Source organism: Poecilia formosa, unplaced genomic scaffold (assembly GCF_000485575.1).
Source record: "Poecilia formosa unplaced genomic scaffold, Poecilia_formosa-5.1.2 Scaffold440, whole genome shotgun sequence".
Lineage (NCBI taxonomy): Eukaryota > Metazoa > Chordata > Actinopteri > Cyprinodontiformes > Poeciliidae > Poecilia > Poecilia formosa.
This window is the reverse complement of record NW_006800379.1, coordinates 273,206-287,550: the sequence shown is the minus strand read 5'-3', so window position 1 is coordinate 287,550 and position 14,345 is coordinate 273,206. Positions and strand designations below refer to the sequence as shown.

General features: G+C 39.9%; 1 protein-coding gene and 1 long non-coding RNA gene across 5 annotated transcripts in view; one reads left to right on the top strand and one right to left on the bottom strand.

Annotated features, from left to right (window-relative positions):
- LOC103155658 (uncharacterized) overlaps nucleotides 1–2,014 on the bottom strand; it is a 10,867-nt gene extending 8,853 nt beyond the window's left edge. The window contains exon 1 of one of the 4 annotated variants that reach the window (XR_001659512.1): nucleotides 1,935–2,014. This is a non-coding gene — a long non-coding RNA (uncharacterized LOC103155658). Of the gene's footprint in view, nucleotides 1–496; nucleotides 590–1,934 lie in introns of those variants that run through there. The other 3 variants (XR_478063.2, XR_001659510.1, XR_001659511.1) reach the window with 3 other exon arrangements.
- dalrd3 (DALR anticodon binding domain containing 3) lies at nucleotides 304–9,307 on the top strand. Its single transcript, XM_007577411.2, has 13 exons — nucleotides 304–753; nucleotides 1,985–2,292; nucleotides 2,419–2,729; nucleotides 3,722–3,780; nucleotides 3,902–4,003; nucleotides 4,110–4,174; nucleotides 4,485–4,543; nucleotides 4,780–4,862; nucleotides 5,072–5,198; nucleotides 6,144–6,202; nucleotides 6,334–6,450; nucleotides 6,540–6,608; nucleotides 7,431–9,307. The coding sequence occupies exons 1-13, from the start codon at nucleotides 517–519 to the stop codon at nucleotides 7,548–7,550; spliced, it is 1,716 nt and encodes a 571-aa protein (XP_007577473.1). The 5' UTR covers nucleotides 304–516; the 3' UTR covers nucleotides 7,551–9,307.
- The last annotated feature ends 5,038 nt before the right edge of the window (nucleotides 9,308–14,345 follow it).

Genomic DNA, 14,345 nt, shown 5'->3' with positions numbered 1-14,345 from the left:
AAATTAAGATAAATGTCTCATCATTGAGTAAGAAACTACAGAAAATGGTAAAAATCATAAATATATAAACAGCAATGTCATAATCATTTAATTTGTGTCATTGTTTATTTACAGCTTACCGCTTTATGAAACAGATGCAGTTGTGTATTAGCGATACAGATTCATATTTGATGTCAAATGTTAGAGAAAATAGACTGGCAACACCTACTCTGAGTCCAAGTCATATTTTGAAGTACAATTTGCATTTACTCCTGCAATCCACTAGATGGCACCACACAGGTACAACCAAAAAATGTATCTCGGGAGAAACATGCTTTTCAAGTAGTTCCGCTGACAGTAAACAACCAATGCAGTCCTCCCCACCACACACAGCCAATATCTGACATCGACCAGCAAGTAATGGGCCAGAACACCGCATATCCACCACTACTTCCAGCAGCGGCACCGAAACGGACATGAACGGAGAGTGAATGAGCAGATAGCGAGCACCGCTCACCTGTCAGAGCCGCGGCGAGGATGGAGGAGAACATCGAGGAGCTCTCGCCTCTGCGGATCACCTCCACAGTGCGAGCGCTCAGCTCCGCACTGCGAGGGAAGCGTGAACACGTCAATGGCTCCAGCCGAGGGAAAAGCGACAGGATGTTCCCCGAACCGGAGAAGCTCTGGTTCAAGGAGAGCAGCGCGAAAAACCTGCGGAACAGGGACTTTTTGTCCCCGAGCACGATGCTCAACACGCTGTATGCGGACGGACAGGTCGGTCAGTCGTCTACCCATTAAAATAAAATAACATGTACATGTAATGTAATCGTGCCTCACTTCAAATTCTCGTTCGCTGTGCACAAAGAAACTTTAAGGTTCTTGTCTGGAGGCGTACAAACTAAATTTGGAACGCCAACTGCACTTATGTCGTACCATCACATTATCTACTGATAATTAACACGTAAAAGTTCTTGCGCCAAAACTCCTCATTTTATTCTTCCGCTGTGCAATATAGTTCTCGTTCGTATCAATGATTCTACTCAGGTGTTCGACAGCTTGAACGTCAGCCAATAAAAAATGAGGACGGAACCATCTACCTGAAAGCGTAGGCTGACTCCAGAAAACTGGCTGTAGTTAAAAGGTACCGAAAAGTTACATTTGTTCTCTTGTAACTTATGTAAAGGAATCAGGCAAACCATAAACTACATTTAAATATGTATGAAACTGTCCATTTATTGATAATCAGCCACTGATTTTCCTCCGTTGTGTGAGAGCAGACACTACCAGCCTGAAGCTGTAATTATTTACCCATGAGTTGCAAATCTAATGTGGGTCAGCTGGCTGCATATGCACTACTCAGGCTGGAACTTCACATGAGCACTACTAAATTAAAGCAACCTTTACCGTTTTTGGTGGAGACATGTCTCTTAAAGTTCTCTCTATTCATTTACATTTTTACACGTTCGTGTAGAAAATGTTTTAGTTTGTGTTGCCATCATGAAGATATTAATAAATGCTTCCAGACATCATCAAAGCTCAGCCACCCCCTTGATATTTACAAAATCAAAACAAAATATGGTGTCAATCACCTGTGCTGTGTTTGTGCAACAAACAATTTTCATTTGTGCAGTTATATTTTTTAGGATTTTTTATTTTATTTTACAAAGGTCACAAGAGATCAACCTGCCCCATGCCAGCCCCATACCAACAAAATCAAATGAAATTGATATAAATTAACTGTGCTATGTTTGTGCAGCCAACATGTTTGTTTCTCAGTTGATTGGCACCAAATTTGTTTGATTTTGTCAATGTGGGGGAAGACGGGGTGCCCGTTAGTGACCTCTGCAAACATGTCTTAAATGAGAGCGGCACAAACCCGCAAACAGTTTCTATACTGTGTATAGAAACAGCTCAACAGGTTGAGCTGTTTCTATATATGCCTCTAGTTGTATCACCTACTTGATTATTTCTAGTCTGTTCCCTTTTTATGTATGTCTTCACTCAGGTTCCTCCGGCGGTCATGTCCCGAGTTCTGTCTCTCCGAGGCGGTGGGGTGCTTCCTGTGGCGGGTGGGGAGGTGATGGGCGAGGGCTTGAGGCTGCGAGTGGACCGGGTTGCAGCTTTCAGGGCTGTCCTGGCAGGCGGAACCACTGAGTATCTCAAGCCCTCGAGTCAGAGGGAGGGCTGTGTGGTGCTCAACTGTCCTGCGCTGCACCCTAAACCCAACACACCCACTCCTGACACGCTGAGCCTGGGCCAGCTGAGAACTGTTCTGCTGACTGACCACATGGGGGCACTGTTGAGGAGACAAGGGTGAGTCCGGGAGGGAATTTTAAGATAACAGAGAAGAATGACAGGGTGTTTTATTACAAGACCAAACTATTTTAATTCGTAATTATTTTTTTTTTTTAATGATGTGAATATTCTTCCTCCCCTCAGATTTGAAGTTTACTTCTGCCCAACTCTTCCGGAGGACAGCGACGTCGCCGCCTTCCTCCAAGCTCTGGGCATTGATTGGCCGACGGCTCCCGCTCACTGTGCGAATGATGAGCGGGAGGAGAAGATCCAGAAAGCGCTAGAGAACTCTCCGTACAGAGAAAGGGGAACAGAGAGAGGCAGGAGGACCAGCGGGGGAGGAGGTAGAAAAGCTGCGGAGGAGGAGAATGAAGGAGGGCTCCGAATTAATTTGAAACGGGTTTTCCAAGAGGAGGGGCTGCTAGGGTATGACCCCACCCTTGGCACCTGCAAAGGTAAGGCCTGGGTCTTAGAATTTTGCGTTTATTTAAAAACCCCTCGTTAAGTTTCTATGCTGTACCCCTCCTCCCATGCATGAAGATTATTTATGAACATTTTCTTTATTAAATGTGTTTCTTAGTTGACTCAGAGACTTCTTAAAATCCTGGTTTTATAATGAAGCTGCAAATCTTGATTTGTTGTAGGCAATGAAGATGTAAATGTAAATTTTGAATATTAACTGTTTAGGTGGCTTGTGTTTTAAATATGAGTGACCATTTTTTTTGCTTGTATTTACCCAGTAGATGGGGTGTTACTTGGCAAAATGTATATTTCCTACTGGATCTAAGCACACAATTTTACTGAGAAGTGAAAAGAAAAAGAAAAATGTTGCCAATCTCCCCAAGAGGGGGCGCCCCAGGCAAATGTCAAACCATGCAATACTCAGATAAATGACAAAAACAATCAAAACCTTTTAAAATTTTCAGGACTCAGTTAGCATGCTAAATGCTAAGCTTCCTGATGGTCCAAAAGTCTGAACAAATATGGTTGGTTTTAAAGTGTTGGTAGAAAAAAGTCTCTTGTCCGTAAAAAGAGTCTGGCGACAGGACTCAGATATGTACAGTTCCACCTGAACAAACTGCAATCCTTCAGCCTCAGTTTAACAGACAAATGACAAGTAGAGATGTCTGCCATAAAGCACCGCGCCATGTTTAGGAATAATAGAGCACAGTGCTTATGATCAACTTTAGAGTCCAGCTGCAACACGGAAAAATATTTATTTTAGAAAAATATTTAACTTATAAAAATATTTCCTGTAGTTTGCTTTTATCATGCGACAGTCCAGTCACTGTACCTGAATGAAGCCAGGTGCAGTACTTTCAAAAATCTTGCTACAAAATGTGCTGGATATTTTCGACCAGGTTTGGGAAATCAAATATAAGAAATGATGAGAAGACGGATGCTGAATAGTAACTTGATTCTCTTTTTTTAAATTTTTTATTTCTAGTTCACAGAGACAGCGTTTCCCACCTGGCACAACTGGATCTGTCCACGGCCGATATCACCGTGAGACAAACAAACACACACACACATCGAAGCACACAAACACCACATGTTGCAGGATTCTCTTTGTTCTCACAAAAAATGTCCTTCCTGGCTTCACTTTTTCTCCCCCCCCCACCCCCAGGAAACCATGGTAACAGTGCTACATGTGACTTCTTGTCAGGATGAGTTTCGCCAGCAGCAGATAGCAGTGCTGTGGAGAGCCAGTGGAGCGACACACTCTCAGGTAACCACCATCATTCGCTCTCTCACACACACACGTATACAAACACAACAGTGCAGCTTATTGTGTTCGTATTTTTTTAACCTGCTTTCATTCTTTCTGGCTGCAGAGGCATCTTGTGTGTGGGCCTGTGAAGACCCCCGGTTCTCACCTCACTGCTGCACAGTACCTACAGTAAGATTCATTACTGTTTGTATTTATTAAGTCTTTTTATCTCATGGCTTGTTTTATAAATTTACCAGACTTTCTTCTGGTAAATTCATAAAACAAATTTACCAGAAATTTGTTGTCTTTGTGCTTTTGACCAGAAGAAGAAGAGATCTGCTTTTTTTTATCTTCACTACTGACACTAATTACTAAGTCACATTTCTACAATAACTAAATGAAAGACTAGTGATTTTTTTCCCGTCCTGTTAGTGTTGTAGCCATTTGTTTTTAACCCAGGCTTTGGTGTAAATGTAGCTTCTGTTTTCCTCTCATCCAGGCTGAGAAAAGGTCAGATGAAGGAGGCTTCAGAGATGAAGTATGGAGATAAAGTAGAGGGTGCGTATTGATTTTTAAAGGGTTCGGCCCCTTAAACTAATTGCTTTTGCAAAAGTCTGTACTTTTAACGTTTTGTGACGCTACAACCCTAAACATTTATTTAAATTTTACAGAATGTGACTACCTGTGCCACTTCCTGTATGTGCTCTGTGTGTATAAATGTTTTGAATGGCAACCTGAGTGATGCTCTGTACAGTATGTAAAGTATAAATGAGTCAAATGAACTCCTGTTGCAGGTCAGACCTGGGATGACATCATCAAAGTCATGACCTCCGCCACGGTCAGATTTGAGCTGCTATCAACAGTTCACACAAGCCCTGTGAGTTAAAAGTCCCTGTACGCCTGAACTCGTCTTTCAGGTGGTTCTGCGCAAAGATTGCATGTTCGTGAAGATGCCTACATCGCTTAAATAAACCCGCTTTTCCGCCGCTTTGTGGTGTCAAACACGTTTCTTAACCAGAATCAGTTCCCTCAGGCTGACGGGATTTTGAAGAATGCAGTGAGCATGATCGAGGTCCTTGTGTCCAGGTGACGCTGGACGTCCAGAGGGAAGGGGGCGTGTCTACCAAAGGGCCGAGAGGAGGCGTGTTTGTGATGTATAACTGCGCCAGATTGCACACTCTGTTCGACAGCTACGAGAGAGGAGTGGAGAAGGGTGAGACCCGCTGACGCCTTTCAGTTCTGATGAGCAGCTTGCAAACGAGCAGCCAGCTGACCCTCTGGTTTACCCAGAATGTAACATTAGTTACATTTATTTATTGTATTTGTCCAACCGTGGGAGCTGTTAGATGCCAATACAGAACACCCATTTACAGTTAAGTGACATTGTGTTTTATAAAGCAACTTCTAAGTAGATACTATGGTCATGGCAGTAATATTCACTTCATATGTATTTGTTTTCAGTCGGTCTCAAACCTCTCTAACCCTCGGATGGACCTCAGTGTTCACTGTTTGATGAACAAGTGAATGCTAAAAGCAACCTTAACTAGACAATATCTTAATGCCAATCACTATTTTTGTTTGATAAATTATTAGGGAGGGATCATTATTAAAGTATTCCTTCCAAATATATCTTTAGTGCATTTTGATTTTTATTTCCTAGTAACTGCCCCTAATCTTTGCAGTACTTTACTAAATACTAAATGGGAGATCTTGCGCTGTTGTGGTTTTTTTGTGTTTGTTTAGTTTAACCCAATAACTGGCGTTTGTAATGTAAACATTTTGCAATAAAATTATATTAAGAAAAAACTGAGCACTTGAATTTCTGAATAACTGAGTAAAAATTCTGGTTTTGGCAGAAATCAATGTTAATTGGGATTTGGAAATTAGATTTAGTGTTTGCCAAAACAGAATGACTGGGAGGCAAAAATGATTGATTATCAGGTATAGATTACTGTGTTGCTTCCAGTTGTATATTAAAGAAAAATAATGAAAAAGACTTCAAAATAAAAGGAGAATCATCAGCTTTTATGTGGGGGTCATTGTTGTTGCACGGCTTAACACACACTCGTGTGTGCATATCTGCATTTCTGGTCTGGTTGAAGCGTTAAGATTGAAAGATATTAGTGCAACATAAAGGCTTTCCACCGTCTGTCTGCAGGTCTGTACCCAGAAATCCCTGATGGGTCCCAGTTGGACTTCTCTGCTCTCAAAGAAGAGGTGCCACACCATGTTTTTCCCTAATTTCTTTACATTTTATTGTTTTGTTGGTGTTTGAAATCTGCTTACCACTGCAGAAACAACACAACCCTAAACTTTGCTTTTACTCTCTTCCCCCCCACCCCCCACAGGGTGAGTGGCTTTTACTCTTCAATTATCTTATTCCTTTCTCGGAGCTGCTCGACCAATCGGGACAATCACTAGATTGTGAAGGAGGAGGAGCCAGAGTGAACATTAAAACCGAACAGGTACGCCCGATTGATGAGCCATCGCTGCTGTCCAATAACTCAGGACTGTTGAAGACTTTAATGTAACCTTCTTGCTTGTGTCCCTCCAGATCTGTAAATTTCTCGTCTCGCTCAGTAAAGACTTCAGCTCGTACTACAACAGAGTCCATGTGCTGGGGGTGAGGACGTGCTCAAGTGTTTTTCTGTGTTTTGAGTGGATGAAACTGCAGCTTATTTTAAAAATCAGTTCAAATTACCGACCATCTTGGTTCTTTTCAGAGCCGCTTGCGAACGTACCTCGGCCCACTAAACTTTTCCACATTTTGTCAAATTGCAACCGGGCCTCTCACCATAAACAATAAATCAATTAATCACATGATAAATTAAAAGAAACTCAATACCTTTCATTTGCTTGATTTATCTATTTTCTCTTTTCTCTCTCATTCTGCCAAAACTGATCTTCAGTCTGGTGCTTTGGTCTCAACTATCCCCTTTTTTTTTTAAAGATACATTTGTTTACAGAGACTTCATAATTCATTTGTTATTTATTTATTTTGGATATTTCAAATGTCTCCCAGTTCTGTTGTTTAAATGATTATCAGAATTGAACGTTTATTGATCTTTGAGAATGTGTTCTTGCATTATTATGCCATTATTACTATTATATCACTTGAAAATGGTCTCAAAACAACAATATCATCATTTATCGCAATAAGTTCTGGGACAATTTATCGTGTATTTTAGTCACTATCCTCAGAGTTTCATGGAAGATATTAAAAATGTCATTCCCCCCCCTCCAACTTAACAACTTTGTACACAAAATAATGGACATGTGTGGTTGTGATGTGACAAAACGGGACAAAAACTTCATTTCGCAAACAATCTGTGATTATCCAATGCGGTTCTCTTGTGTTTATAGCACAATTAGACATATGCATTGCTATTTATATATGTATTTACACAAACACGTGGCTCTCTGTAATTGTTCTCCTTGTTTCCAGGAGCCATTGCCTCACCTCTTCAACCAGATGTTTTGTCGTCTCCATCTGCTAAGAGCCCTGAGGGAGCTGTACCACAGAGCTCTGGAGACCCTTAACCTCCCCCCCATCAGGCAGCTATAGCCTCAACATAACACCATCATCCTTCACACTTTGCTTCACCCAGTCCGCCTCCTTTCCTAAACTCTTCCCTGTATGTCGTGTATCCGGCTGAGAGACTTGCTGTTACAGATGCTTGTAGGATTTCTGCCCGTCAGTGTTGGTGGACTTACTGGAGCTGATTATTTTATAAGTGTCACCGTAAGATAATTGCTCAGTTGCAGAGTTTTGACAGGAATAATTTGGCGTGTTGACTCTGATGATGGATATGAATGTCAGTATGACTCGTCCGTTTCACTCTGACTCTGTCGATTTTATTTTTTTCTCTATGTCTGTTTAGAGATCAATCAAAAATATCAAAGTATTCCTTTACCGTTTTCCATCAGCACATCTAGGACCAGAACCGTGACACCAGAATCGGGCTTTTGATTTCTGAACTTGTTCTTAGAATAGCACTACTGACTCAAAAAGACACTGAACCTAACAGATATGGTTTGATATTTGTGCCAAAAACTGAGTATTATGAATCTACCAATCAAGAGATTTAGCTCTAAAACCTGCCTTAATGTCTGCATGTTTGCTTTTTGACCAACATTAATTCGAATCAGATGAATTTTGTGTATTTTTAGGATAAATTTGATCAATTTTGAACCTGGAGGATCGATATTGGTGGATGATTTTACATTTTTCTAATTTACTACAGACTAAAAGTCTAAATCAGAATAAACAGCCTAAGTTCAGTCACAAAAAAAAAGCTCACCTGTTTCATTTTCTCTGCGTGAACTGGATGTATCTAAAGTCTTGAAGTTGACGCCAATGAAACTGGTTAAAACTGTAACTAAAGAAATGCCGAGGCAAACTGATTCTAAGTTCAGGTTGACGCTGTTCTTGAACGTGGCGAGTATATCGCGCGACGATAAGGGAGGCAGAAAAAAAACTTTCAAAGCTCAGGTTTGGGAGAATTGCAGCTATTTTTATTATGTTTTTCCCCCAATCTAAAAACCAAAAAACTTAAAATGCAACTTTGTGAGAGAAGTTGATAACTCGCTCGTTGAGGTCAAAGAAGCTTGTTAAAGTAAACTGGTTTCTGTAAAACTAAACCTTTAATTTTTTTTGTTGGTCCAAATCGCATTCATGTGTCGCCTCTTTAAATCACCTCCACTTCCTCTATGCCTGACTAAAGTTTACTGATTCCAGTTTGTCTGTGTATTTGTTCATGCCATAGATATATTTATTGTCGATTATTAAAAAAAAAAAAAGATATCTGTACATTGTGTATGTTATGCACACAAGTCTTAATCTAGTTGTGTTCCTGAAGGTGAATCCCCCATTAAATCCCATCTATCCTGCTGGACAAATCACAGCCGTTGGTATTATATTGTAGAGTAAGTTATTGACAAAAACCCTAGCAGATATTAGGTCGTCGTGCCACAAAGTTAGAAAATATCAGACATAGCATGAAATTTATACGTAAAAGTCTTATTTATGGATTTGGGAAGGGGAGACTTAATTGCTGAACTTCTTTTTCATTTTGTATTAAACTGATTATTTTATCCATTTGTTTTTGTTTATTTAATTTAAAAATGAAACCAAATTGGTGTTTTGTGAACAAATGTCAAACACAAAAACTCACATTACAAAGCATGATTTCTTTATTTTGACCCATGCAGATGTGCAGGATGTCTGTTTTATAGACTTTTGTTTGCCAAGAAAAGGTGACATGATTTTATTTGCCACTGTAATTGCAAGCAGTATTAAAGCAGAGGACGTGCATAAATGAAGATTTTTCCTGTTTTTATTTCACACGCTATGCTCTGCGAAGAGCAACAAACTGTTCGCTTGAAACAATCCGCCATCTTGGAAATCTCTCAAACATGTTAGTCCATTTATCTATATGATTATGGATAATACTGCCAAACATCTGCTTCTACACATCTGTCTGGACCCGTTTTCTCTCTATTTTATTTTTTTTCCTCCATTTTGCAGAGTCAAACAGCAGAAGCAGACGCTCTCAGAGCGGTTGCCTCCCTCAGGCTTGGGGAGACAGATGGACACACTGTTGATGCTTTCTGAACGATAAATCCCTGCATGCAAACAAGCAGATCCAACAAATGTCAACAAACACAGATCTGCAGTCCTGTGAGGAAGAGCTTATTAATCCTCCATCATCTTTTTATCTCCAAGTCTAAGGATCCAGTCTCTCTTACCATTTTTATCCTGATTACTGGATCTCTAGTCTTCCTGAATGTCTTTTTTTTTTCTCTTAGGATTTGAAATTGACTTTAGAGTAGATTCACATGCCCTTTGTTACTTGAAGCTATAATGAATTTGAATTTCCTTTGCTTAGACTAAAAACTTGTGAAGGCAACATTTTGATAAACTGGGGAAAAAAATCACAGACTTTGTTTTGCAGACCTAACAGTTGCTCTAAAGGTAATTACAAGAATAATTGACTTTGTTTAATTAAAGCTCAGGCAATATCAGCTGACTCTTTTCTAATAATAATGGAAATATGAGTTTTACCACGGTTAGGGTCACAGGCAGCAATTAGTGTGTGCTAAGAGCATTCAGTCAATTACTGGATGTTTTTATGGAACGAAGAAGGTAATCGAACACTATAGGTTTATATCTGTGATGATCCTTGTTTTAAATGAGTTCAGGTCAATAGTACATGAAATGTGTTTTTTAGTCACCAGATGTTGCATGTGATATGAATGATAATCAGCATGAAGATGCTGCAGTGCAAATATGTGGTGGAATAGTTAATCCTGAGCAATTAAGAGGACTGAATCAGAGGGCAGAGTTGTGTGTTATTTTGGATCCTCCATGCATGAATTCTGATCTTACTCAGGATTTATGTCCCAATTCTTAAAACTTTAGGAAAGAAAAATAATTGAACATTTTAAACAGGCTTCTTTCAGGTCTACTCAGGTGGATAACATGGGTTTAGACTTTAAATGGACCTCATCACATCGGACCCCCCTGATCCAGTATGTCTACACTTATATATATATATATATATATACATACAATGCCTGTCACAAACGTCCACTACTGTTCCTGCAATGTAATATGTTTCAGTTTAATTAAATTTGTAGGATTTCACTGTAACTCACACAATAAAATGTTAGAACAAGTGTTATTTTCGTAACAAAACCCCATATCTTAAAGCAAACGTTTATAAATATGTTTAAAAAAAAAAGGCTGTTTAAATATTTCCAAGAGCAATATAGTCAAAATGCTTGATAAAACATAGCCAGTGACACAAGATGTCCACAAAGATGGACATATCAATTTTTATAATTTCATCACAACATAAAATGAATCCATAAAGTCTTTTTAACAATTATATTAGTCTTTTTTTCCCCTAAATTTGGGTAGCTGTGGAAATTTACATTTATGTCCAGAAGGTGGCAGTGTATGGAGTGACACCAGAGTCCAATAAAGGTGTTAGTTTATAAATAATCATCTGTTTCTACATATTGGCTTGAAGTCATTAGTAGAAAAAAAACAGACAAAACTCTTTCTTTACTGAGAAAGTTAAAATGTTTTAACCGATCACCAGCCCTTACCAGGATTAACAACCGTGTGAGCATTTTTACACAGTCAAGCCCATTTTGCCTTTATTCTCACATGCTGAGCTCCTTTGAGGTTTTCCCAGGGACGTGATAACGAGCTACCTCTGAGATTTGAAGGCAGACATTAAAGTCCAAGCAGAGCCAAACGGTCAACGTGGACAGCTCTCCACAGAGCAGCTTAATGATGCCTGCTTCAACCTGACCCCCACTAATGAGCTGACAGCTGTATCTGTCTGTGCTGCAGGTGACACAGCTCACCAAATCAAACACACACAGCAGCTGCTTTCAACTGCAAATCATTAACAAAAAGCCTCGAGAAGCACCAAGACAGGCTGGAGTTATTGTCCACTGAGCGGCCAGGCATGATCAGAATTACGGACCTGAGACCTGAACATTAACCTCTCATGTGATTGTGTGCAGCAGTCGTTACTACGCATGCATTCGATTAATGTGCATCCAAATATAGAAGCAGCTACTCAGGTCCTCAGCAGCTATAACACTGTGCAGGTATAACCCAACACACACACACACACACACCTACACACATACACACACATTCTCTCTCTCGTATCGTTTTCTGGTTGAAGAAGCTGGGAACAGGTGGGTTTAAGTCCCAGAGGGAGTGTGTTCAGGAGCATTATGTGTGTGTGAGCGTGTGTGTTAGACTTTTTTCATTCGGAGAATTATCTGGGAGCTAGTATGTTTCAGTGTGCTTGGATATTTTTAGGAGCAATAGCGATTCAACAGAGCAGATTCCTACTCTGCATAAGATACTTGTACATTCTTGTATTTAAGTCTCATGCATTTGCACAGTTTCCGCAGTGAATTTACCTCACCTAGTATGTGATAAGTTGGGGCAGACAGGAAGCACAGGTCAGTCTGAATGAGAAACCTCGTAGAGACATGATGTAATCTTGTAAGTCATGAGCCGTTCACACCACATGGTGGCGGTATTGAGACAGTCTTTTTTTAAATGCATCGCCCTCAAACCCTGATCCCAGCTGGATACACTGCAAAACAAACCAAAAAAAAAAAAAAAAAAAAACGTAAAGAAAGGAAAAGCTGAAGCCCAAACAGGACGGACTGTGTTTTTTCTTAGCCATAATCACAGAGAGATTTGTAAACATTTTTTACTTTTGTGTTTTGCATTTCTTTGCTAATCCTCATATGCATTAGATACCTTGCAGTCAAGTAATCATTCAACAAGTCACCTCTTAAACAGACTCCCTGATTTACAAAAAAAATCTATAATTTCCCACAACTAGTCACTGAGCTTGGTGTGTAAAAATCTAATTATCATAAAACAAATAATTTAGGTCCAGACGGAGATCGTTGTAACCTACTGGGAAAGGAATTTTAGAAACTATCTTCTTATCAATTGCTTGAGTGACCAGATGTGTTTTTTTGTTGTTGTTGTGCGATTCATTGCATTTTCACCCTGCTGGAATTTAAGGAGGGTTCACAGATCCCAAGAGGAACACATAAGACGAGCATGGAGCGCTCCTCTGCGTTCACGGTTGGGTCATCCCAATTAAGAGTTACAAAGCTGCCTGACAGAAACGTTGGTTCCCAGACATCCTGTGGGAAACCTCAGTGATAAGACTTAAATAAGTAGGCAGTGACTCTCTGTCTAGTCAGAGCGGATCAGACTGAACAGACACCGAGCTGCTTGTCACACACGTCTGCTTGCTGTTCCCATTCTTGCAAGAATTAATAAAGTGCTACCTGAGTGAAAATCTAACAGTGATAGTTAATTAGGGGAAACTTGTTTTCCCTTTTTTGCACCTACTAAAGCATAAATTGAAAATGTTCGTTTAACTATGGACAGAAATCTAGTTTCCTGACAACCTGGTTGCAAACAGAAACGTTTTATGCTAATATGGAGGATTTTTCCTCCCCCTCCTGCTGGTGTTTTTGTGCACCATTGAGTGTGCAACATATAATCACCTGTGCAACTCATACAATTGAGAAAATGCTGCAGGGATGCACATTACCCTGAGTTTTAACTGCTTCTGTCGTATTTCAGCTGTGTTACAGATCAAAACCAGCCTGCAGGGATTTTAGTATCTGCCAATTTTGAAAGAAAAAGAAAACTTAAAAAGTGAGATTGATGTGTTAAAACATTTGTAAAGAAGAGGGTTTTGTCCTTGAAATGAACACAATGGGCAAAAATGAGGTGAATCTTATCTCTTCTTTCAGTGATTGTTTTGCTTTTGTCTTTGTTTTTTGGGAATTTGTAATGTAAATTTTCACGAATGTTTTGCAGCATCTGTTATCCTTTTTTTTATTATTATTATTTTACAGTTTGTTTCTGTCTTGTTTACTGTTATGTGTGTTGTCATGGAAATCATTCATTCATTGTTCTTTGTTTTTTGATATTTTTTTCTTCACTTATTTCACTGTTCAGTTTGGTTCTCCAAATTCCTCAAAGTCTTTTTGGCCGCCGGAGCAGAAACGGAGAACAAAAGCAGAGTTCAAAGTAGCCACTACAAGCATGGCTGACGTGCAGAAACCTTCCGAAAAAGGATGCGATAAATTTCAAAGAACGTTTTTGCAGTGCAGTCCAGAAGGCTTTACTTTTCATCTCCCTCGCCAATCACAATCTCCCCTTGGAAGAGCCCTACTTGCTTGTCAATCACTTCCCCACGGTGATGGGTTGGAGCAAGACAAAAGAGGGAGGAGAGTGATGGAAAGAGAAAAACAAAATATGCTTGGAGGGGGGGGTAGATGTGAAAACGGATGAAAACACAGGGACGGGATGCTGGAGAGAGCGGAGCATGTAGAGTAATCGCTGAAAGCAGAGTCACCGTCTTGAAGAGAGATGAATGAATGGGGTCAGGGACGCTCCTGAGAATTAAGAGGGAGAGGAAAAAAAGGGGGTGTGGATGAAGGGAGAAAGGTATGGATGGAGAAATATTGTGAGCCGGATGCGGGGAGGAGGTGGGAGAAGAGAGGGATTAAATCAGAGCTAAATAAGACGGAGAAAACAGGAGAAAGGAGACGTCACAGGAAAAGAGGAAGACAAGAAGAGAAACCATCAAACTTCAGGAACAGATTTACTTCCCACTATAGACAAGAGAAGAAGATGACTAATATACCTATTTAATATTGGCGACAAATAACTCTTATGAAATTAAAAAAATACTCTGGGAGAGTTAACATTTAAGCTCTGACACCTAGTTGGTGTTAGTCAGTGTTAAATGACTAACTCTAGACAGATTTGGTATTTGACGCTTAATTA

Excerpts from the sequence above, each read along its gene's own strand:
- dalrd3 (XM_007577411.2), top strand. The coding sequence starts at position 517 with ATGGAGGAGAACATCGAGGAGCTCTCGCCTCTGCGGATCACCTCCACA. Across the intron at positions 2,730-3,721 it reads CACCCTTGGCACCTGCAAAG|TTCACAGAGACAGCGTTTCC; the intron begins GTAAGGCCTGGG and ends TTTTATTTCTAG. Across the intron at positions 5,199-6,143 it reads CGAGAGAGGAGTGGAGAAGG|GTCTGTACCCAGAAATCCCT; the intron begins GTGAGACCCGCT and ends GTCTGTCTGCAG.